Source organism: Cyprinus carpio, chromosome B17 (assembly GCF_018340385.1).
Source record: "Cyprinus carpio isolate SPL01 chromosome B17, ASM1834038v1, whole genome shotgun sequence".
Classification (NCBI taxonomy): domain Eukaryota; kingdom Metazoa; phylum Chordata; class Actinopteri; order Cypriniformes; family Cyprinidae; genus Cyprinus; species Cyprinus carpio.
In genome coordinates, this window is record NC_056613.1 from 4,999,131 (window position 1) to 5,023,593 (window position 24,463).

Sequence of the window (24,463 nt, forward strand, 5' to 3'; positions counted from 1 at the left end):
CCATTTATAAAAATTTAACTACTTAATTGAAAAATACTTATTTCATTTCAACTAGTTGCCAAAGCAACATTTTCCATTTTTATTCAGTTTAATTCTGATGTGCTAAAAATAACTTAAACTACAAGAAAATTTTGTTAAAACAATATAGACCTTTGCTAATAATAATAACAAAAATTGTAATATTGAATATTTAAACAACAACAACAAAAAAAAAATAAGTGAGTCAAAATATGACTAAAAACTAGCAGTGCTCAATGATAATAAAGATGATCTTAAAGGAACTGCTCAAGATAAGAGAAAACCACAGCGAAGCAGGGTTGAGCTGGTCAGTTCTTGTGTGGGAGACCTCCTGCTGGATAGGTGTTAGTGAGGCCAGCAGGGGGCGCTCACCCTGTGTTCTGTGTGGGTCCCTAACACTTTCCAGCTGTAGTGATGGGGAACACTAGACAGTCAACAAGCACCGTCCTTTCAGATGAGACATATTAAAAACCGAGGTCCTGACTCTTTCTGTGGTCATTAAAAAACCCCCCATGGCACTTTTTTTTTGTAAAGCCTCCTAAATAATGCTCTCTCTTCGCCTCCTTCCCACCTGGTAGCTTGGCGCTTGTTTGTATCCATCAGGTGTGCATGCTGCACCCTCTGGTGGTTGTTTTGTTGAGGGTAGATTCATATTATTGTGTTTGTATCCCATTATGTTATGAAATGTGGGCGCCGAAATGTGTGTTATATGTATTTGTTTGTTTTTGGTTGTTTATGTGGTGTTTGTTGATGTGATTTTATCTCATATGTTTTTGTCCCCCTTTTTTTATTAGGGCTTATAACATTTAATATGTATGTGTATTTTTATACCCAAAATGTATTGAACATTAATGTATTTGTATTTATACCAAATGTATTTACGCTGCGGTTTTTCATGCAAATATTATAGAAACCATATAGTTACATTTTATATGGTATTTTTTAATTTTTTACTTTTGTTTAGTTTTTGTTTGTTTAATTTTGTTAAAAGTCCTAATTCAAACAGTCAGAATATTAGACATTTACCCTATAAATATGAGGCTTTTACAGACATTACTGTTTTTGTTAATACGCATAAATCATCTTGCCATCAAAGTCAGCGAACACAAACCTGTTTCATGATTTGAAACAATGTCATCTGTTACAACATGCCAAACCAAAACGAGATATTTTAAGGAAAAAGACTGCAAAGGGTTTTACTTAATTTTGTTTTTATTTTGTTTTTATATTAATCTTTTTGATGATTGTTGTATCTTTTTAATATAGTGCTTCAGATTTTTTGTGCAAAGGGTTTTACTTAATTTTAATCATATTTTGATGTAGATCAATCTTATCTTCTGCCTTTCATGCCTTTCAGCTTGAAAAAAACAAAGATTTGACGTTTATCGTGATAATTATCAATATTAACTGACATGAAAAACTGCATTGTGATAATCGCTCAGCCCTAAATGAATGTACTTTTGCCAGGATGCCTTGATAAAATGATTACAATAGATTGAATGTACTTTTGCCAGGATGCCTTGATAAAATGTTTATGTTATTTTGCTAGGTTTAATTGATATAATATAGTTGCTCTTCTTTTTCAGCAGGAGCCTCATTTACAGGGGTAAACTTTACGGGGGGGGACAAATGAACAATCAGGTTTGCATTTGGAAAAAGCCTTGTTTTTTGTAGATAATTGCAATCGTTAAAAAGTGTTGTTACAAACTATTTTTTTTTTGGGTTTGCACTGAGAAACAGTGGATCCAATCATTGTTGGAACTGGGATTTTTGTTTCTCATGTGGTTTTTGGGTCTTTTTTGTAATGGTCTGTAGGGAAAATTGGGTTTGTTGCACTAAAAGAACTAAAAACAAAAAAAAAAACGCAAACAGTCTTCAAACATTAACAACCTACCCTTTTTGTACCAACGGAACACACCACCTGATTTGAAGGAAGTTCAGAAACTGAACTGATGGGCAGACCAGGAAAAATCATTTTTCAATTTGTTCCACGGGGGACACACAGTTTTTTTTTAATAAAATATGTGCCTTCGACCAAGTTTTCAAACAGTCATTTCATATTCTGAATGGAAAACCACTGAGAACATTTTTTTAATTTACATTTGTTTGAAGTACTTTTTTTTCAAATAAGCTTTTTTTTTTTTTTTTTTTTTTTTGTTTTTTTTTTAAGTTTTTTTTTTTTTGTTTTTTTTTAAGGCAGGCTTGTTTTTGTTTTTTTTTTTTTTTTTTTTTTTTTTTATTTTTTTTTTTTTTTTTTTTTTTTGCAAAAAACACAACATTTCCCAAAAACACACTTTCACACAACAACAAAAACTATTAGAGATAATGGTGTTATGGGAACATGATGCAAACAACTCCTACCAGTAGATATTAAGTTGATAACAAAATGCATTTTATTTTGTTTTTTTAAAAAGCAACCATATTTATTTTTATCTGGGGCATGCACAAAAGATTTGAATCATCCACAGCCCGCAAAGCAAAAATAACTTTTTTTTTCCTAAAATTCCCACCAAGTCAAGGGGTGAGAGAAATAAACTAACCCCAACATATTTATCTGGCATGCACAAAAGATGATCATCAGCCGCAGCAATGATTTCATAATTTAATCGTTACATGGGGTTAGTTTATACACATATGAAGCTGTTGGATTATGAGCCGCTTTATTTATTCGTTGTTTAATTCAAGTTAAGTATATCTAGTCAAATATTTGTATTAAATGAAAGTAGCAACAGAATGTTATGGTTAGCGTCAGCATTTATTAGAGGCTTTTTTTTTTATATTGTTTAATTTATTTTAATTTTATTTAGTAAAATTTGCATCATTTATTATTATTATTATAATGAAAATTTTGAGTTTTTTTTTTTTTAAACATTGAAAAATTGTGTTTTGTATTGAGTAAAAAAGAAAAAAAAAAAAAAAAAGATTGGAGCCTCTGAAAGTTCATCATGATGAAAAATGTAATTTTAATAGCTTCATGACAATCATTCAGAGATAACAGAGCATCTGTAGATGTAAACCACATTAAATAATGTAGAAAACATAAGCTGATTCTGACAGTGTTTTTATGATGATATGTGTATTTTTAATAGATTAAATATTTTTGTAAACATTATTTACCATTCCATGTGTTTTGTTTTGATTATGATTATTTTTCGATTTATCAATTGAAATGAAATTGAAAGGTTGTTTGGAAATTTGTTTGTATACCCAATTTTTTTTATTCCATGTGTGTGGATTTGATTAAGCTGGGTCACGTGGTTGTTTTGAGTGCATTCTGAAGATGTGAATTTGTTTAGTAAAAGAGGGTCAGTGTTGTTTGAGCTGCTCTTACATGCACATGATCACATATTAAGTCAGAATGATGATTTTTAATGTTTTTTTGGTTATGATTGTTATTGTGCATTGCATCATTTTAAATCGTTCTTTCTCATTCATAACTGACTTTCGTCCTTGTGTTGTTTTTGAGCTTAATTTTGATGAGAATACACAGTTTCCCCTTAAACAACGACAGATCAGTTTTAGAAAGTTTGAGACAAAGAAAGCCTTCTGTCTTAATTATGCTAGTTATAAATAATTTCTACAGCAGTAATGCTGGATTGAGCGATGATTGTAGTGGTGTCAGTGCTTTCTGGATCATCGGAGAAATGACCCGCGACGTCATTGTGAATGTGGTAGTTGTACAGGAAGAGGAAAAAAACATGAAAAAAGATCAGAGAAACTTATTTCAACTAACTCAAATACATTTTAAATTTATTATTTTTTTGATTTGTTTTGTTGTGATGTGATGTGATATAATTAAATGTTGAAATGATCAATAAAATAGTTAAATAGAATAATTCAGTTTTTAAAAAAATACTACTAATAATAAAAAATAATTTAATTATTAATATTATATATAATAATAATGAATTTTTTTTATATTAATATAATTATTTGATAATATACTATTATAAGTAAAGGTACGAAAGCTGTCATTGGGGCGGTACCTTTTCACAAGGTACATATTTGTACATTAAGGGTCCCACTTTGTGTTCCTTAAAGGAAAAACATATAGTACATTTTGAACATATTAGTACTTAAAGTGTACATATTAGACCCCAATGGGTACAAAAGTGTACCTTTTGAAAAAAGGTACCTACACAGTGACAGCTTTTGTACCTTTATTTCTGAGAGTGTATAAATAGGAAAAATAGTGTATCGATGCAAGTGATTGTTTCTCACCCTGAGACGAGTTCAGCACAGTGAATATGTAATATGAGGGAATGAGCATCGGTCCATAACTGAAGAACGCCACAGACCACGTCAGACCAAAGAGCAGGAACAAACTCAACAATTTAATAATCCTTTGTAAACACAGACAGTCAACATACTCAGTTATTGAATTAAAAGCCTTAAAGTGCATTAAAATTGTATAATGCACACCTATACTAAATGGACTTGAGCTATGATGAACTGACAACAAACAGTTGTATTTTTTATTTTATTATTTTTATTATCATTAACAAAGATTAGTAAATACTGTAACAAATCTATTGCTCATTGTTAGTTAAAGCATGAACTAATTGGTGAACACAAACATGTTCTTCAAGATCTTCGTGGCCTGATTTGATTCAGCTTTCCTATTGAAACACAAAAACAACTGTTCTTGTAACCTGAACTTAAATACTTTAGAGCTTTGATTTCAAGTTTAATTCAATGTTTTACTTGCTGTTTCTTGTGAAATTTACTAGCAAGTTACTTGCAGGTTAAAATTGTTTCTTAGTGTAGTATTAGTGATTATTGATGATTTGATTCACTGTCATTCTGTTGCACTGTGGAGCTTCTGTCACTAAAACAAATTCCTCCTATGTGTAAACATACCTGGAAATAAAGCTCATTCTAAATCATTCTGATTCTGATTCTATAGGCTGTTTCACATTTATTTTCACCACTTACTGCGCCCATATTAGACTTTTTTTTCTTGACAATTCTCAGTCTTTAAATTCATAATTTGTGCTGTCATTGATGAAAAAAAAAAGTTTGCTTATAGTAGTACTTGTAACAGTATAGAAAGTACCGTCTCAGTTATGCATGTTATCATGGTTCCCCGGGAGGGAACTCCACGCTGCGCCCCTTAGGGGGCACATTGGGGAATGCAGCCTGCATGACCCGTGTCTGAAGCATGTGTGAAACAACGCCAATCTATCGGTCCACCTGGCCCATGACGTCATCCCTGTTGCTTGTGCACCTTTTCCTACCTAATTTGTTCCTTCCAGTCAACTTTGCATTTGATATGCTTTGATACAGCACTCTGTGAACAGCCAGCCCTTTCAGTAATGATCTTCTGTGACTTACTCTCTTTGTGGAGGGTGTCAGTTGGATTTGATTGGAACCATTTTTCTTCTGGACCCTTGTCAAGTCAGGCAGTCTTCCCCCATTATTGTGGTTTCAAAGAACAAGAGATACCCGGAATTTATACTGTAGGGATGGTCATTTAATGAAACTCAAATCTAAATATTGTAATATTTTGAGATACTGGATTTTTGACTTTCATGAGTAAAGATAATAAAATAAAAAAACGAAAAAATTTGAAATGTTTTACTTTACATGTAATGAATCTACAATATATGAAAGTTTATATATATATATAGTATATATATATATATATATATATATATATATATATATATATATTATATATATATATATATCTATATATATATATATATATTTGTATTGTTTTTTTTTTTTTTTTTTTTTTTTAAATTGTATCAAACATGCAAATCATGTTTATTTGGGCTTTAATTGGGAATTTCATTACCTGGTTACATTCATGTCCAGTTTATCAAGCCACCATTGTTCACAAAGAACTATATAAAAGTAGGAAATTAATATTTATATTAAATAAAAGCAGCAACAGAATGCCAATGACACATAACATTTGGGTCATTCCATGAAATCAGTGACTTTTCCACTAGGAAAAAATAAAAAATAAAAAAAGTTTTATCAATATTTTTTAAATATTCATGAAATGAAGTTTGACCAAAGGGAAACACCTTTAAAATGACCCAAGACATTGTATTGTGCCCATCTCAGGCTTGATGTAATTTTCTTATTTTTTGGATCCAGAGGAAAAAAAAAAAAGAAATAGACTATTTTTTCTACCTCATGTTTGGTATTGTTTTTTCATTGTCAACACTGTTACCTACACAAACGTTACTAGATACTATAGTTTAATTAGAACTCATATGCCACTGAATGATAGAGGCATTAACTTAATAATATATCGAGGGTGTCCTTTAAAATGTTTGAATTACATTATTTTACAAGTTTTTTTTTTTGTTTTTTGTTTTTTTTTTTAATGAGGGTAACAGGGCTGACATGAAATCGGGGACACCAATAAATTGATTTATATTTTATAGAAAAACAAAAATGCATCACTTATGCCAAAAAACATTGCTTGACAATGTTGTGGCCTTGACTATTTTATGTTAGAACAATATGCAAATTTAGTTTTTTTATATTTTTTGTGGCCTTCATTTTGCAAATTAAAAAAGTCCTGCTTGGAAAAAGAAAAAATCATAGTGAGGGATCATTAAATATTTTATTGTAAATTAAGAAATTACTAATTTTTAGTGGAGGGATTTTTGTCCTGCTGAAAAAGAAAAATCATAGTGAGGGATATTATTTAAAATAATATTTAATTTGACTTTTTTATGTAATATTGATGAAAGCATACAATGTATTGTGTTTTTAAATTGCACATTTATTTGTTGTTATATTAAATCTATGTTTGATCATTTCTTAGGGACACAAAAGGAACAGATTTCGTGGAATGATCAATATATTAGAGGCTATATTTAGATTAATTATGAATATTTATCAGATTCCCATACAGAAAATGGCAAGTTTGTAAATTTTTCATAGAAACAATGAATAGCAATCTTTCTTTACAATGAATGGCACATGCTTTGTTATTTTGCTTTATTTTGTCATGAATGACGTTCACAATAAATGTTTTTGGAGCCACTGAAAGTCAATCATGATGAAGAATGATGTTTTATTAGCACGAGAAATACTGAGATATAACTGAACATCTTTAAATGATTCAATAATGCACAAATCACCAGCTGATTCTGAATTTTTTTTTTTGTGTGTGTGTTTCCAGTAACCAAATGTTTTAAAACCCAGTGCATGTGTCTTTATAAAATTACCATGCAAATTTCAGAATACAAAGGCGCGTTGACATTCATACAGAAGATGTAAATTTGTTTTCTGAATAAGGTTCAGTGTTATTTGAGTTGCTCTGACACACACGATTATAATGCTCATTAAATCTAACAGTAATATAAGATAATATCAGAGATTTGAAAACACAATTCAGTCCACAATAATAGATTGTTACAGTAATGATCAACATGTGTATTTGTCATTTGTTTTCAGTTATTTCACTAAAATTGCCCATTTTAGGGCCATAATTGTATGTGCATGCCTTATTTTAAACAACTCTTTCTTGTTCATAAGTGACTGAGACAAAAGTCTGAGACAAATAAAGCCTTCTGTCTTAATTATGCTAGTTATAAATATTTTCCAAAGCATTAATGCTGTATTAAACAATGGACTCTGTGCTTTCTGGATCATCTGAGAAATTACCCGCAACGTCATTGTGAATGTGGTAGTAATACAGGAAGAGGAAGAACCCTGAGAAAAGAATGAGAGAAGCTTATTAAAATACATTTCAGATATAAATTAATGCATGTCTTTTAAACTACTGTATGACTAAAAATAATCAAACCTTTGGTCAAATGAATCATATAAATCCAGTTAAAACCCCTTATAAACAATAAAATTATTACATTAAATATATTAAATTAAATGTTATCTAATAAAAAAAAATTGTAAAAATTTAAAATAAAATTAATAAATAATATTTTAAAAATCATTAAAATATTAACACAAATTAATTCAAAAAATTTAAAATAAAATTAATAAATAATATTTTAAAAATCATGAATTAATTAATTCAAATAATTTGCTGTAATCTGTAGGAAAAATAGGAGTGTTCTACTAAACTAAATGCTTTGATGCATGTGATTGTTTCTCACCCTGAAACAAGTTCAGCACAGTGAAGATGTAATTTGATTCAGTGAGCATCGGTCCATAACTGAAGAACGCCACAGACCACGTCAGACCGAAGAGCAGGAACAAACTCAACACCATCATCAGCTGCTTTCTGAACGTCTTTCTCTTGTCTTCAGTCGCTTTGATGTTTCTGGCCTGAAGGACCTTAGTGACGATCATGATGAAGATTCCTGTCGTGAAGACGAAAACTACAGCGTAGTAGCCGATGTTCACTATGTAGTGGATGTAAGGATTTGTAATCCAGCACCTGTAATTAAAGAGAATGAAATAATACAGTCAGTAGACGTTCAGAAATGTATTAATCTGTAACATCAGAACAACTTACATTCGTGTGATTTTTCCAGACGCTGCTTTCAGGATCACTGCTTCATATCCTTCTACAGAAACGATGACTACGACTATTGGAGCGGGACACACTGGAAACACACAGAAAACACAATAGTTATAGTTGTAGTTTCATTACAACTGACCCCCCACCCACCCACACACACCCAAAATGGACATCTGATCTTAAATTCCCACGCTATATGCAAATTTAATGGAGTTCACGTCAATGAAAGCAACAGATATGTGCATTTTATTCATCATCAGCTAATTTCAAGATCAAAGGCCAGAGAAACCAGAGACAGCTGCATCAGCACTGGAAAGAAAATGAGGATGTTTGTGTGTTGCGAATCTGTGACTTACTTTCAGTTTCATTTGCGGTAGTTTGCGTGTCAGCTACTCACCCACTGCAGTGCATGTTACATTAGCTCTGTGATATCTGGCTATGATGTCAAATAGCCTATGACACGCTCTCACACATTTATTATTTTAACATTTTAGAAGGAGTAAGTGGATTAAACAACCAGATGCATTTAAACTCGTCCAGTTTCGTCTGGAATGTATCCCAGACCACCTCCTGAAGCTGTTTGAGCGATCGGATTTAAATCCTTCTCAAAAGTGTTTCGGAGGGCATTTACACCTGGTTTTTTCACGATCGGATAGCTATCCGAACAGGGAAAATGCATGAAGTGACCAGGTGTAAACAGGCCTGTTGTGTCAGTTTAGTAAACTTTTGTAAACACAGCCTGTGTATATACTCAATTATTGTATTAAAAGCTTTAAAGTGCATTAAAATTGTCTATACTTAATGGACCTGAGCTACGATGAACAAACAATGACCAGTTGTATCTTTTATTAATTATCATTAACAGAGAATAATAAATACTGTAAAAATTTTATTGCTCATTGTTAAAGGGACAGTTCACCCAAAAATGAAAATTTAATGTTTCTCTGCTTACCCCCAGGGCATCCAAGATGTAGGTGACTTTGTTTCTTCAGTAGAACACAAACAGATATTTTAGCTCAAACCGTTGCAGTCTGTCAGTCATATAATGGAAGTGGATGGGAATCATGGCTTTGAGAGTAAAAAAACATACACAAACAAAACCAAATTAAACCCTGCGGCTCGTGACGATACATTGATGTGTAAAGACACAAAACGATCAGTCAAGAAACTGAACAGTATTTATATAGCTTTCACCTCAGTGTCCAAACTGTCCTGAGTGCGTTCTCAACAGCCGGCGCCTGATGCATCTTCTTTTCCTTCTTCTTGCTTTACGGCGGATCCCAGACTTATAAGCGCATTACCGCCACCTATCTCTCAAATGGACCATTTACACTCCTAATTGAGATTGCTATTGAGGATGTGCTCAGGACAGATCGGTCATTGTGGCGAAAATCAGAGGTAAAAAAATATATAAATACTGTTCAGTTTCTTGCACAGACTGATCGTTTTGTGTCTTTACACATCAATGTATCGTCACAAGGCGCAAGGTTTAATTTGATTTTGTCAGTGTATGTTTTTTTTTACTCTCAAAGCTGTGATTCTTATCCACTTCCATTATATGACTGACAGACTGCAACGGTTTGAGTTAAAAATCTTTGTTTGTGTTCTACTGAAGAAACAAAGTCACCTACATCTTGGATGCCCTGGGGGTAAGCAGAGAAACATTAAATTTTCATTTTTTTGGTGAACTATCCCTTTAAAGCATTAACTAAAGGGACCTTATTGTAAAGTTTTGACTGGCTGGTGTTAAACAGATTTATTACCAAAAAGCAACACTCTAATAGGGTTCTGTTGCTTTAGTACCCAAATTTGATATATTGTTACCTTTTGAAAGAGTACTGCCCCAGTAATTTATTAAATAATGCATTTAATAATGCCATTTTTTTCTGAGAGTGAATGAAGAACCAGGTGAATGAGGCCAGCATGGAGTAATGCAGGAGCGCTATGAAGACGCACGCAGTGTTGTCTCCTGTGTTAGCGACGCTCTCGTTTGACAAAAACGAAGCATTCAGTAGAGACAAAGCCACAAACATGTTCATCAAGATCTTCGTGGCCTGATTTGATTTGGCTTTCCTATTAAAACACAAAAACAACTGTTCTTGTAACATGAACTTTAATACTTTAGAGCTTTGATCTCATCAATTTACAAATAAATACTATTTCAGTCTTTAAACTTAAAAATTTCAAGTTTTATTCAATGCATTGCTGTTTCTTTATAAATGCACTAGCAATTTCTGAGTGAAAATTGTTTCTTAGTTTAGTTTTAGTGTTTATTGGTTTTTATAGTGGTCTAACTATATGATAAATTTTAAGATACTCTACCGTAGCAAGAAATGCATAAATAATGCGACGGCCAGAAAAAACATGGAGATGCCGCAGCCGACAGAAGAAATTAAAGTCAGTGATTCCAGATGCGGCGCTGTGATGTTTGCATCTGACTGAGGGATCTAAAAAAACAGAATGAAACAGATCCACAGGAGGATTTTTAAAACCATTTTTTTCTCATCGTTTACATGTTCACGAGCATGTAGACAGGGACTTAAAGACTGATATTGATTTAATGGAATCTTTTAAATGAAAAATGAATTACAAAAGCATAAGTTCTTCTTCTCTGAGAAGCTTCTCACCATCAGCACTGCAAAGAACGTCAGATGTGAGCAGGAGCACTTTATGGTGTCGTTGTTGATTTCTGTCTTACAGCCAAATGCTGTCCAGTTAAGTTTTCCTTCAAAGAAAAGAGAGCAATGAATGAAACTGATTATATAAAAAAAAACTGAATGAACTGGGTTTGTTGATAGGAACTGATCAGTACAGCCATAAATTAATGTACCTTTGCCATCCCAAGAAACACAGGACGCCTTACCGGTCTGTAAAAACATTCATTTTAATTTTGATTTTGCATTGTCTGATCATTATAATAAAAGTTCAGCAACAAAAGCTTCATTACCAGATCTTTATGTTTAAAGATCATGTCAATATTGTCGGTAAGGTTGGAGATTTTGGCCCTCATCGTTATTCCGTAAACTTCATTGTTCAGAATGGAGTGATCATTAGTTTCATCCTAAATCAGAAACCATAAGAGCACTCATGAATCAAATATAAATGTGTGTGAACATAACTGATCGAGAAACATTTGTCCAAAAGTAGATTTATTAAGAATCTTTTCATAGAGGGGAAAAATAGAAGCATGCAGTACGTTATATCTCAAGTTTTGGAACCGTAGATAGAAGCATACATTACTTTGTTTGTTTTCAAGACGTGATTTATCAAAAGCCTCCTTGGAAATTTTTATTAACCAGGAACAGTTAGTAATCAGGTCACTTTGACTCTCAACAAACTGTGAAAAGAAGAATTGACATTATAACTGATGAATCATACAACGTTTTAATGCATCTTAGCTCTTAGGTTTACCGTGGCATGAGGTGAAGAGTGGCATATGTTCATCTCTTTGGTTTTTGTGTTCTTGGCTTGTATATAATGAAAACCAACACCATCCTCCTTTACAATTATTGAATTGCTTTTATTGCTTTTTTCCAACTCTTCCATTTGATACTCCAGATTTTCTAAGTCTTCTCTGTAAAATGGATTGAATTACTTGGTATTCTGTAACAGAGTTTTAAACTTGGTATCCACTGGTAACTGCACACTTACGATGCCTTTGAGGGATCAGTATATCCATGAGTTGTCATATGTGATGTGAAACTTGTAGTTGGATTGTGAGTTGTCGTATGTGATGTGAAACTTGTAGTTTGATTGTAAGTTGTCATATGCAATGTGAAACTGGTAGTTACATCAGGAGTTGTAGTATATGACTTGAAACTGGTAGTTGGGTTGTGAGTTGTTGTATGTGATGTGAAAATTGTAGTTGGCTCAGAATTTGTTGTATGTGATGTGAAACTGGTAATTTGATTGTCAGTTGTCGAATGCAGTGTGAAACTGGTATTTAGATTCGGAGTTGCTGTATATGACGCCAAACTGGTAGTTGGGTCGGGAGTTGTTGTATACAATGCAAAACTGCTAGTTGGGTTGGGAGATGTCATATATGACATGAAACCGGTAGTTGTGTTGGGAGTTGTTGTATTTGGTGCAAAACCAGTAGATGGGTTGGAAGTTTCCAAATCTGGTGCAATACTAGCAGCTGGGTTGGGAGTTGTCATATATGACGCAAAACTGGTAGTTGGATAAGTTGTCGTCGTATATGGCGCTAAAGTGGTAGTTCGCTCAGGAGTTGTTTTATCTGATGCGAAACTGGTAATTGGTTTGGGAGTTGTCGTATCTGATGATAAGCTGGTAGTTGGGTTGGGAGTTGTATACAACGCAAAACTGGTAGTTAGGTTGGGAGTTGTCGTATCTGGTGCTAAACTGGTAGATGGGTTGGGAGTTATCGTATCTGGTGCTAAACTGGTAGATGGGTTGGGAGTTATCGTATCTGATGATAAACTGGTAGATGGGTTGGGAGTTATCGTATCTGGTGATAAACTGGTAGTTGGATTGGGAGTTGTCGTATCTGGTGATAAACTGCTAGTTGGGTTGGGAGTTGTCTTATACGACACAAAACTGGTAGTTAGGTTGGGAGTTGTCGTATCTGGTGCTAAACTGATAGTTGGCTCTGAAGATGTTTTATCTTGTGTAAAGTTGGTAGTTGGGTTGTGAGTTGCCATATACAACGCAAAACTGGTAGTTAGGTTGGGAGTTGCTGTATCTGGTGTGAAGCTGGTAGTTGGGTTGGGAGTTGTTGTCTATATGAAGCAAAAATTGTTATTTGGGTTGGGATTTATATTTTATGGTGATCTTGTAATTGTGGTTGGGTTTGGTGTATCTGATGTGAAACTGGTAGTTGGGGTTTTTGGTTTCTGGTGATAAACTGCTAGTTGGGTTGGGAGTTGTCTTATACGACACAAAACTGGTAGTTAGGTTGGGAGTTGTCATATCTGGTGCTAAACTGATAGTTGGCTCTGAAGATGTTTCATCTTGTGCAAAGCTGGTAGTTGGGTTGTGGGTTGTCGTATATGACACGAAACTGGTAGTTAGGTTGGGAGTTGTCGTATCTGGTGCTAAACTGATAATTGGCTCTGAAGATGTTTTATCTTGTGCAAAGCTGGTAGTTGGGTTGTGGGTTGTTATATACGATGCAAAACTGGTAGTTGGGTTGGGAGTTGCTTTATCTGGTGATAAACTGGTAGTTGGGTTGGGAGTTATCGTATCTGGTGATAAACTGGTAGTTGGGTTGGGAGTTTTCGTATACGATGCAAAACTGGCAGTTAAGTTGGGAGTTGTTGTATTTGCTGCAAAACTGATAGTTGGCTCTGAAGATGTTTTATCTTGTGTAAAGCTGGTAGCTGGGTTGTGAGTTGTCACATACAATGCAGAACTGGTAGTTAGGTTGGGAGTTGCTGTATCTGGTGTGAATTTTGTTTTTGGGTTGGGAGTTGTATTATGTGGTGATTGTAATTGGGAAGGGGATTGCTGTATCTGATGTGAAACTGGTAGTGGTAGCTGGGTTGTGAGTTGTCACATACAATGCAGAACTGGTAGTTAGGTTGGGAGTTGCTGTATCTGGTGTGAAGCTGGTAGTTGGGTTGGGAGTTGTTGTATCTGGTGATAAACTGGTATTTGGCTCGGGATTTGTGTTATCTGATGCGAAACTGGAAGTTGAATTGGGAGTTGTTGTATATGACGCAAAACTGGTAGTTAGGTTGGGAGTTGTCGTATCTGGTGATAAACTGGTATTTGGCTCGGGATTTGTGTTATCTGATGCGAAACTGGAAGTTGAATTGGGAGTTGTTGTATATGACGCAAAACTGGTAGTTAGGTTGGGAGTTGCTTTATCTGGTGGGAAGCTGGTAGTTGGTTTAGGAGTTGTTGTATCTGGTGATAAACTGGTAGTTGGGTTGGGAGTTATCGTATCTTGTGATAAACTGGTAGTTGGGTTGGGAGTTGTCGTATACGACGCAAAAATGGTAGTTAGGTTGGGAGTTGTCGTATCTGGTGCTAAACTGATAGTTGGCTCTGAAGATTTTTTATCTTGTGCAAAGCTGGTAGTTGGGTTGTGGGTTGTTATATACGTTGGATCAGGGGTTGTCGAATCTGGCACGACACTTGTAGTTGGATTGGGAGTATCAATGATTTGAGTTATCGTATCTGGTGATAAACTGGTAGTTGGCTCTGAAGATGTTTTATCTTGTGCAAAGCTGGTAGTTGGGTTGGGAGTTATCGTATCTGGTGATAAACTGGTAGTTGGCTCGGGATTTGTGTTATCTGATGCGAAACTGGAAGTTGAATCAGGGGTTGCTTTATCTGGTGTAAAGCTGGTAGTTGGGTTGGGATTTGTCGTATCTAATGTGAAACCAGTAGTTAACACGGAAGTTGACATACCTGCCACGAAACTGGTAGTTAAGTTGGGAGTTGCTTTATCTGGTGTGAAGCTGGTAGTTGGGTTGGGAGTTGTCGTATCTGGTGATAAACTGGTAGTTGGGTTAGGACTTGCCGTATCTGATGATAAATGGGTGGTTGGGTTGGGAGTTGTCGTATCTGGTGATGCACTGGTAGTTGGCTCGGGAGTTGCATTATCTGATGCGAAACTGGAAGTTGAATCAGGAGTTGTCATATATGGTGCAAAACTGGTAGTTCGCTCAGGAATTGTTTTATCTTGCACAAAACTGGTAGTTGGGTTGGGAGTTGTTGCTTTTGGTGCTAAACTGATAGTTGGCTTAGGAGTTGTTTTATCTGATGCTAAACTGGTAGTTGGGTTGTGGGTTGTTATATACGATGCAAAACTGGTAGTTGGGTTGGGAGTTGCTTTATCTGGTGTGAAGCTGGTAGTTGGGTTGGGAGTTATCGTATCTGGTGATAAACTGGTAGTTGGCTCTGAAGATGTTTTATCTTGTGTAAAGCTGGTAGTTGGGTTGTGAGTTATCGTATCTGGTGATAAACTGGTAGTTGGCTCGGGGATTTGTGTTATCTGATGCGAAACTGGAAGTTGAATCAGGGGTTGCTTTATCTGGTGTAAAGCTGGTAGTTGGGTTGGGATTTGTCGTATCTAATGTGAAACCAGTAGTTAACACGGAAGTTGACATACCTGCCACGAAACTGGTAGTTAAGTTGGGAGTTGCTTTATCTGGTGTGAAGCTGGTAGTTGGGTTGGGAGTTGTCGTATCTGGTGATAAACTGGTAGTTGGGTTAGGACTTGCCATATCTGATGATAAATGGGGGTGGTTGGGTTGGGAGTTGTCGTATCTGGTGATGCACTGGTAGTTGGCTCGGGAGTTGCATTATCTGATGCGAAACTGGAAGTTGAATCAGGAGTTGTCATATATGGTGCAAAACTGGTAGTTCGCTCAGGAATTGTTTTATCTTGCACAAAACTGGTAGTTGGGTTGGGAGTTGTTGCTTTTGGTGCTAAACTGATAGTTGGCTTAGGAGTTGTTTTATCTGATGCTAAACTGGTAGATGGGTCGGGATTTGTCGTATCTAATGCAAAACTAGTAGTTAACACGGGAGTTGACATACCTGCCGCAAAACTGGTAGTTAAGTTGGGGGTTGTTTTGTCTGGTGTGAAACTGTTAGTTGGGTTGGGAGAAGCCGTATATGATGCAAAACTGGTAGTTGGATTGTGAGATGTAGTGTGTGACAGTGGTGTAATGGTGGTTGATCTTCCATCAACACAGGTCACGCACATCCATTTGCTATCTTTAAAATGCAGAACGTATCTGCTTCCTTCTTTCCCTTCAACAAAGAAATAAACAATGGATGAATTTTTCTGCAGTTGCGCAATAATTGAAACTATTATATTTGGTATGTTACATGACATATATATGATATGTTGGTTATTTGTCAACCAAGCAACACTGTAATTTCAACATTATAGATGCATTTTCATCAGTTCACACATTTATTATTGATAGAGTCCAATCATATTATTGCCATAATTTAAAACAATAAACAGTGTCAACTTATGGTGAATGAATTACTCAGCTTGATTTTCAAAATAAGTACAAGTTAAAAGCTTAGAATAAACCCAACTTAGTGTTTTATTATTAGAGAAAAAGTATATAATGTCTGTTCGCATTGTACTGTATTTGATTAAACTTTAATTTGAATGAAACAGGCAATAGAAACAACTGAAAAGCTATTTCTAAATTTTAAAACAGACTTACCGTTACATGCACTTTTGTCATATACTGCGTTTCTACATATCACTCCAGGATCAACAGGCTCAATGTTTAGTTCAACATTCATGTGGAAATTATATATGTTATTATCTGATTAACATGAAATGGACTCAGTGAGTTTCAGTCATCACAAGTGCTCTCAGATAATTAATATGAAGTATTCACACAGTCATGTTAGCAGTATATTTCATGTCTACCTGGATATGGTGAGCTACTTCTGTTAGAGAAATATTCATCTGTCAAACTGACTTGGATGTTGATTTGGATCAGATTTTCTGACCTGACTGCACAAACAAAAGCAACATTTGACTTTATCATGTAACAATATATTACATTATATAAAGCTCTATGTCACAATTTAGATGCCCACAGCCACAATCAAAAAATTTTTGATGTAACTTTAATTTGTTTTCTAATGTTCCCCAAACAACACATTCATTGGCATATATTTGTTGATGAATAAATTTTTCAAGGTAACATACTTATCTGGCACGTAGAACAACAGACAATCATCAGCCACAGCAAATTCTTATTTTGTCGAGACATAATTCCCAAAGACAGCAGCCTGTTTGAGACACACACTAGCTTTGTTTATCTACAGGCTTTGAATTTTTGAGATAAGTCCATAATTCTGTTTTCCACAATGTTCCCCAACAAAACATTCAATATATTGTCATCTTGGATGTAACTTTAAATTGTGTTTCTAATTGATGAATAAATTTTTCAAGGTAACATACTTATCTGGCACGTAGAACAACAGACAATCATCAGCCACAGCAAATTCTTATTTTGTCGAGACATAATTCCCAAAGACAGCAGCCTGTTTGAGACACACACTAGCTTTGTTATCTACAGGCTTTGAAAAATAAATCTTTAATAATTTTCTCATAACATTCTTGAGATAAAGTCCACCGTCCAAGAGTTGAGAGAGTTTGATCTGTCCACACATAAAGCTGTTGGATTATGAGATTCAGCATATAGTGACATGCAGTTCATTTGGAAACATGCAAATTATGTTTATATGGGCTTTAACTGAGAATTGCAGTATCCGGTTACATTCAGTTCCAGTTTATGAAAGTGAAAATAAGTGACGTGACATACAGCCAAGTATGGTGACCCATACTCAGAATTTGTGCTCTGCATTTAACCCATCCAAACTGCACACACACAGCAGTGAACACACACACACACACACACACACACACACACACACACACACACACACACACACACACACACACACACACACACACACACACACACACACACACACACACACACACACGGAGCAGTGGGCAGCCATTTATGCTGCAGCGCCCGGAAAGCAGTTGGGGGTTCAGTGCCTTGCTCAAAGGCACCTCAGTCGTGGTATTGCCGGCCTGAGACTCAAACCCACAACCTTAGGGTTAGGAGTCAAACTCTCTAACCATTAGGCCATGACTTCCACCTATCAAGTCATCTTTGTTCACAGAGAACAATATAAATGTAGAAAAAAATACATATACTTAGCTCTTTCCCCCGTCATTGATGAGTTATCTCGTCATTTAGAAGACAATGCTTCCCCGCCATTGAGAGATTTTACGGCTTTTCGTGATTGAACTGTTATACACTTGGGGGCGCTATTACACATCTTCTGAATGATAACAAAACCTCCCGAACAAAAAACACATGTGAACAGGATGGAAAAACTAGCTATCTCTTATGTAAACTATGCATATGATAAATAATGCGATCATCAGCAACAGACAGCATATAAATGAAAACTGCATAATGTTACAGAGTAAAATGTTGATCCAGGAAGTGGTATATGGCTGTGCAAGCTTTGGGGGTGTTGATGGAAGCGATTTACTGGATTTATGCTTTGATAATCATACTGAATATTATCTAGATGTAGTTTTTGATAAAAATGGGATTTTCTCACCTTTTTGTTCAAAATTATACATTTTTATGAAACCTACCTATATTCAAGTGTTGATAAAAAAAGAATGCTTTAAGCTAAAATAAAACAGATTTTTTGTTTAAAAGTATATGCTTTGATCTTTATTTTGGTGTATTGCATATTCACATATTCATACAGCAAAATATACTGTAGGCCATCAAATTTGAGTGAAAATCATCAAAATCGCTGGCGGTGGCTGGCAACTTTTTTCAAAAATGCTGGCGGGGAAAGAGTTAATAAATGAAGCAACAAAATTCCAGTAAAAGCTTAACCTTTATTAGAGGCAATTAGACAATATTTAAATTAATTTGCAATATTTACATTCATATTCCCGTACAGAAAAGTTTGACTTTTTTTTTTTTTTTTCATAGAAACAATGAAGTGCACTCTTTCACATATTTGAAGTACATTCACATATTTACAAGTTTGACTAAATGTGAATAAATCATTTTGGAGCCTCTAAATCTCCATCATGATAAACAGTGATGACATTTAATAGCTTCATGACAGTCATTCAGAGATAACAGCATCTGTAGATGTAAACCACATTAAATAATGCAAAAGATATTAGCTGATTCTAACAGTGTTTTGTATGTTGTTTTCGTTTACCAAATATACACCATATCCATGTGTGTGGATTTTATCACGCTGCTATATCTAATAATAACCATGCAAACATATGAATCCAAAGACGTGTGGACATTAATCCTGAAGATGCTAATTTGTTTCATAAAAGAGGTTTAGTGTTGTTTGAGTCACTCTGAAATGCACATAATAACACAGAATGATGATTATAACTCTCAATAAATTGAACATCAGGAATATCAGGTTATATCATATTCAATCCTTCTACAATAATAAAGTTTCAGTAACAATTGTCAGTTAATTATTTTGAGTTTTTTTTTTTTTTTCACTAAAATGATTTTTTTTAGGGTTATTATGAGCATGCATCATTTTAAACAGTTCTTTCTTGTGACATTCGTCTTTGTTTTGTTTTTGAGCTTGATTTTGGTGAGAATTCACAGTTTCCCCTTAAACAATGACAGATCAGTTTAAGAAATCAGTCTAAGAAAGTCTGATACAAAGAAGACCTTCTGTCCTAATTATGCTAGTTATAAATATTTTCCACAGCAGTATGGCTGGATTGAGCGATGGTTGTGGTGGAGTCTGTGCTTTCTGGATCATCAGAGAAATTACCCGCGACATCATTGTGAATGTGGTAGTAGTACAGGAAGAGGAAAAAACCTGAAAAAAAAAAAAAAAGAAATGAAATAATTTAAAACATCCTTAGCTCTAATTGTTTGTGGAAATCTGCAGGAAGAAAATAGAAGTGTTCTACTAAGCCAAATGTACTGATGCATGTGATTGTTTCTCACCCTGTAACGAGTTCAGCACAGTGAATATGTAATATGAGGTAATGTGCATCGGTCCATAACTGAAGAACGCCACAGACCACGTCAGACCGAAGAGCAGGAACAAACTCAACACCATCATCAGCTGCTTTCTGAACGTCTTTCTCTTGCTGTCAACCATTTTTAAGTTTCTGGCCTGAAGGACCTTAGTGACGATCATGATGAAGATTCCTGTCGTGAAGACGAAAACTAAAGCGTAGTAGCCGATGTTCACTATGTAGTGAATGTAAGGATTTGTAGTCCAGCACCTGTAATTAGAAAATATTGAATTTAAGAAGGCAATCATTTAACATCAATAAATGCACAAATTTGTGACATCAAACCAACTTACATTCGTGCGATTTTTCCAGATGTAGTGTTTAGGGTCACTGTTTCATATTCTCCTCCAGAAGCAATACCTACGACTATCGGTGCGGCAAACACTGAAAACACACAGAGATAAACCGATTTAAGACAGACACCACTACTTAAACCTTATGGCAATTTTATTTTCTTAATAGGAGTTTGTTGCTCTAACTCACCCCAGCCCAACACGGTGATCTTCCTCATGTAGTTTGTGATGGAGACGTTCTGTCTGATGAGCCATAAGTACATATGAAGAGCTTGAATGAAGAACCAGGTGAATGAGGCCAGCATGGAGTAATGCAGGAGCAGCGCTATGAAGACGCACGCAGTGTTGTCTCCTGTGTTAGCGATGCTCTCGTTTGACAAAAACGAAGCATTCAGTAGAAACAAAGCCACAAACATGTTCATCAAGATCTTCGTGGCCTGATTTGATTTGGCTTTCCTATTAAAATACAAAAATAACTGTTCTTGTTACCTGAACTTTAATACTTCAGAGCTTTGAAAGCTTCAAAATTTCAAGTTTAGTTCAATGCATTGCTGTTTCTTTATAAATGCACTAGCAATTTCTGAGTGAAAATTGTTTCTTAGTTTAGCATTAGTGATTATTGATTACTAAACAGCACTAACTATATCATATTCTTTAAGATACTCTACCGTAGCAGGAAATGCATGAATAAACCGATGGACAGAAAAAAAATGGAGATGCCGCAGCCGATAGAAGAAATTAAAGTCAGTGATTCCAGATACGGCGCTGTGATGTTTGCATCTGACTGAGACTGAATTATTGGAGAAAAGACACAGAAATGCACAGATCAGCTGGATGATTTTTTGCTGTCATTTCTAAAATGCCATCATGTTATATGTCAAAAGGAATGATGGGACACAAACGACAAAATACATGAAATGCACAAGTGATCTCAACTGCTTTTCCTAGATAGCAATGAGATTAAATGCAGAGCAAATGGAGATGTTAGTGGAGATCTCAATAACGTCCTAAACTGTGCTGAAGTAAAAAAGTCTGCACTTAAAATTCACATTTCATGAGTCTCAATATGAAATCAAATATTTCTCATCAAGTACTTATTTGAGCTGTTCCACATTCATTTTATGGCTCTAGTTGAGAGCTGGTAGATGGTCATAACTATACCTTTTGGATGCACTGACTCACAAGTTTGTGTGTTTACATGCACTGATTTTCATCAGTCCAGTCGAATCCAGTCAGATTTCAGTTTCTGAAGGCTCTGTCTATTTGAAGCCTAAACGTTGCAAATCTTATATATTTGAAAGAACATTTATTTCAAACAAAACTTCAGTGCTTGCACAGTGCATCAGCATTCAGAACCGGAGAGAGATGTATAAAAAAGATGTTTAATTACCTATATGACACAGACTACCTAAAAAAATCAACAAATATGTCGAAGAGCTTTTTTAGCAAATATTTGATAAATATTCAACCTCATCCACTGGCTAGTTCATAAAAAGTACAATGTAGATTTCAAAACGCATTGTGACGCTGCACGTTTGCACAAGGTCATTTTGAATCCAATTGAGAAGCTAGTTAAATTTGCAATCTTACTTTCTTTCTTATTGATTGGATTATTTAAGGTCTACACCACTTTCAATCCCAAATTTATTTTGGATCAAGTTGCGTTGGATTGATTGAGGTGTTTGACGGATTATCTATCCTAATTGAGTATTTTGACATCTTTTGAGTTCACTCGCATATATATGTGGACTAAAAGACTAAAACATTTTGATTTCAGGGAAGGAAACATGAATTATGAAAGTGTAAGTTCTTCTTCTCACCATCAGCACTGCAAAGAACGTCAGATGTGAGCAGGAGCACTTTATGGTGTTGTTTTCTATTTTTGTCTCACAGCCGAACGTCGTCCAATTAAGCTTTCCTCAAAGAAAATATAGAGATGAATGAAATTAATTATGCAAATTAATTATAGAAAATATACTGGGTTTGTTAATAGGATCATAAATGAGTGTACCTTTGCCATCCCAAGAAACGCAGGACACATTTCCAGCCTGTTAAGAAGCACGTTTATTTTCATTTTGATTTCACAGTGTAAAATAATAAGTTTTGCAACAAAACCTTCATTACCAGATTAGCTGTCTTTTTATTTTTTATTGTCATTTGTGTATTTATGTTTGTTTTTGTTGGTAATTTTAGTTTTTTCGTTTATGTTGTTGTTATTGAACAGTGTGAGTTTTAGTTTCATCCTAAATCAGAAACCGTAACAGAGCAATCGAATATAAATGTTTGTCAATACAACAGATCGAGAAACATTTGTATAACAAGTATAATATTTGAAGAATCAGAGTGGAAAAAAAAACACAGATGCAAACCTTATTTCCCATGTTTATGAATCGTAAAACTCCAACAAATGCACTTCCATTGTTTTCTTGACGTGATTTATTAAAGGCTTCGCTGGGAATCTTTACAGACCAGGGATAACCAGTCTGGTTGCTCTCAACAACCTGTGAAAAGAAGAAATGGCATTGTTAAATGTTAATTCCTCTCCGGAGGGACTTGTTTTAATGCTTCTCAGGCCTTACGTTTATCATGTTCTGATGTGAAGAGTAGCTTATTTTGATATCTTTGGTTGGCTTGTCCTTAGGTTGTCTTTGGAGAACGCCAATAACATCCCCAATGACAATTGCTGCATTGGTTTTATTGCTTTTTTCCATCTGCTCCACCAGGGACTCTACTTTGTCCAAGTTTTTCTCTGTAAAATGCATTGAATCGCTTGGTATTCTGTAACTAATTTTTAGATTTGAAATCTGCTGGTAACCGCACACTTACGCTGCCTTTTGTTTTGTAATCTGTACTTTTTTTTTGTGTTTTTGGTCTGTTTGTTTCGTTCTTCCCATCTAATAGATTGAAAGTTATCTCAGCTGGTGGGACAGTTGGCTCGGGAGTTGTCCTACCTGGCATGAAACTAGTAGTTGGACTGTTAGTTGTAGTATCCGATGTTGAACTAGTAGCTGGAGTGTTAGTTGTTGTATGTGATGGTGAACTAGTAGTTGGACTGTTAGTTGTAGTATCCGATGTTGAACTAGTAGCTGGAGTGATAGTTGTTGTATGTGATGGTGAACTAGTAGTTGGATTGTTAGTTGTAGTATCCGATGTTGAACTAGTAGCTGGAGTGATAGTTGTTGTATGTGATGGTGCACTAGTAGTTGGACTGTTAGTTGTCGTATCCGATGCTGAACTAGTAGCTAGAGTGTTAGTTGTCGTATCCGATGTTAAACTAGTATCTGGAGTGATAGTTGTCGTATGTGATGGTGAACTAGTAGTCGGCTGGGGAGTTGTCGATATTACGTTAATGCAGGTCACACACATCCATTCATTTCCATTTAAATACAGAATGTATCTGCTTCCTTATTTTAATTAAGAATGTATATGCTTTGTTTTTTTTTTTTTGCATTTTAAGTAAATAATGAGTGGATTTTTTTGAAATTTGTATGTTAGTAAGTTATTATTTTTGATTAGTTTACTTAGTCTAGTCATAATATAGCCATGATTTTGTCATGCTACTAACTTAAAGCACTAAACGAATTAATGAATTTCTCAAGCGAGTGCATTCTGTTATATTCTAATATTTTTTGATTCTGAAATCAAACTTTAAAAATCTTAAGACTCAAACTTACCAGTGCATGCATCATTTCGATATGAAGAGTTATTACATGTATTTTCAGGAACCACAGGAGGGATTTTCAAACAACCTAAATAGAACATGACACATAATTCAACATAACTGTGTTTAATAGCAGTGTATGATTAGAGATATAGACTTGGAACAGCGTGGAAGGTAATAATGGACCAACATGAATAAAACATTACAGACAGTTAAAATTGGATATGTGATAAAAGTTTTACTGTATAGAGTTTTCAAATTATTTGATCTGTTTATTTGAGCGCTATGCATTTTTATAGTAAAATACCACTGTGATATTGTCATAAATTTCTTTGGCATATCATTTTCATTATAATATTTCATCAATCGTGTCATTTGTGTTTTCTGCTGTTTAATCAAAACTATTGATTAGCGAATTAATCACTATTGCAAATGGGTCCTGATAATATTTGGGCAACTGTGTTTTCTATTGGCTGTTT

The 24,463-nt window shown here is 34.7% G+C and overlaps 2 protein-coding genes across 2 annotated transcripts; both read right to left on the reverse strand.

Annotated features, from left to right (window-relative positions):
- Nucleotides 1–10,788: 10,788 nt before the first annotated feature.
- LOC109093577 (adhesion G protein-coupled receptor G3-like) lies at nucleotides 10,789–11,513 on the reverse strand. The gene is made up of 4 exons (XM_042743087.1): nucleotides 11,418–11,513; nucleotides 11,301–11,337; nucleotides 11,098–11,195; nucleotides 10,789–10,917 (listed from the first exon to the last, which is right to left on the reverse strand). Exons 1-4 carry the CDS (start codon nucleotides 11,478–11,480, stop codon nucleotides 10,789–10,791), a joined length of 327 nt encoding a protein of 108 aa, XP_042599021.1. The 5' UTR covers nucleotides 11,481–11,513.
- A 7,321-nt stretch (nucleotides 11,514–18,834) lies between these two features.
- Nucleotides 18,835–22,459, reverse strand: LOC109093295 (adhesion G-protein coupled receptor G2-like). The gene is made up of 7 exons (XM_042743280.1): nucleotides 22,335–22,459; nucleotides 22,144–22,241; nucleotides 20,992–21,113; nucleotides 20,514–20,779; nucleotides 20,324–20,414; nucleotides 19,957–20,240; nucleotides 18,835–19,825 (listed from the first exon to the last, which is right to left on the reverse strand). Exons 2-7 carry the CDS (start codon nucleotides 22,144–22,146, stop codon nucleotides 19,689–19,691), a joined length of 903 nt encoding a protein of 300 aa, XP_042599214.1. The 5' UTR covers nucleotides 22,147–22,241; nucleotides 22,335–22,459; the 3' UTR covers nucleotides 18,835–19,688.
- Nucleotides 22,460–24,463: the final 2,004 nt, after the last annotated feature.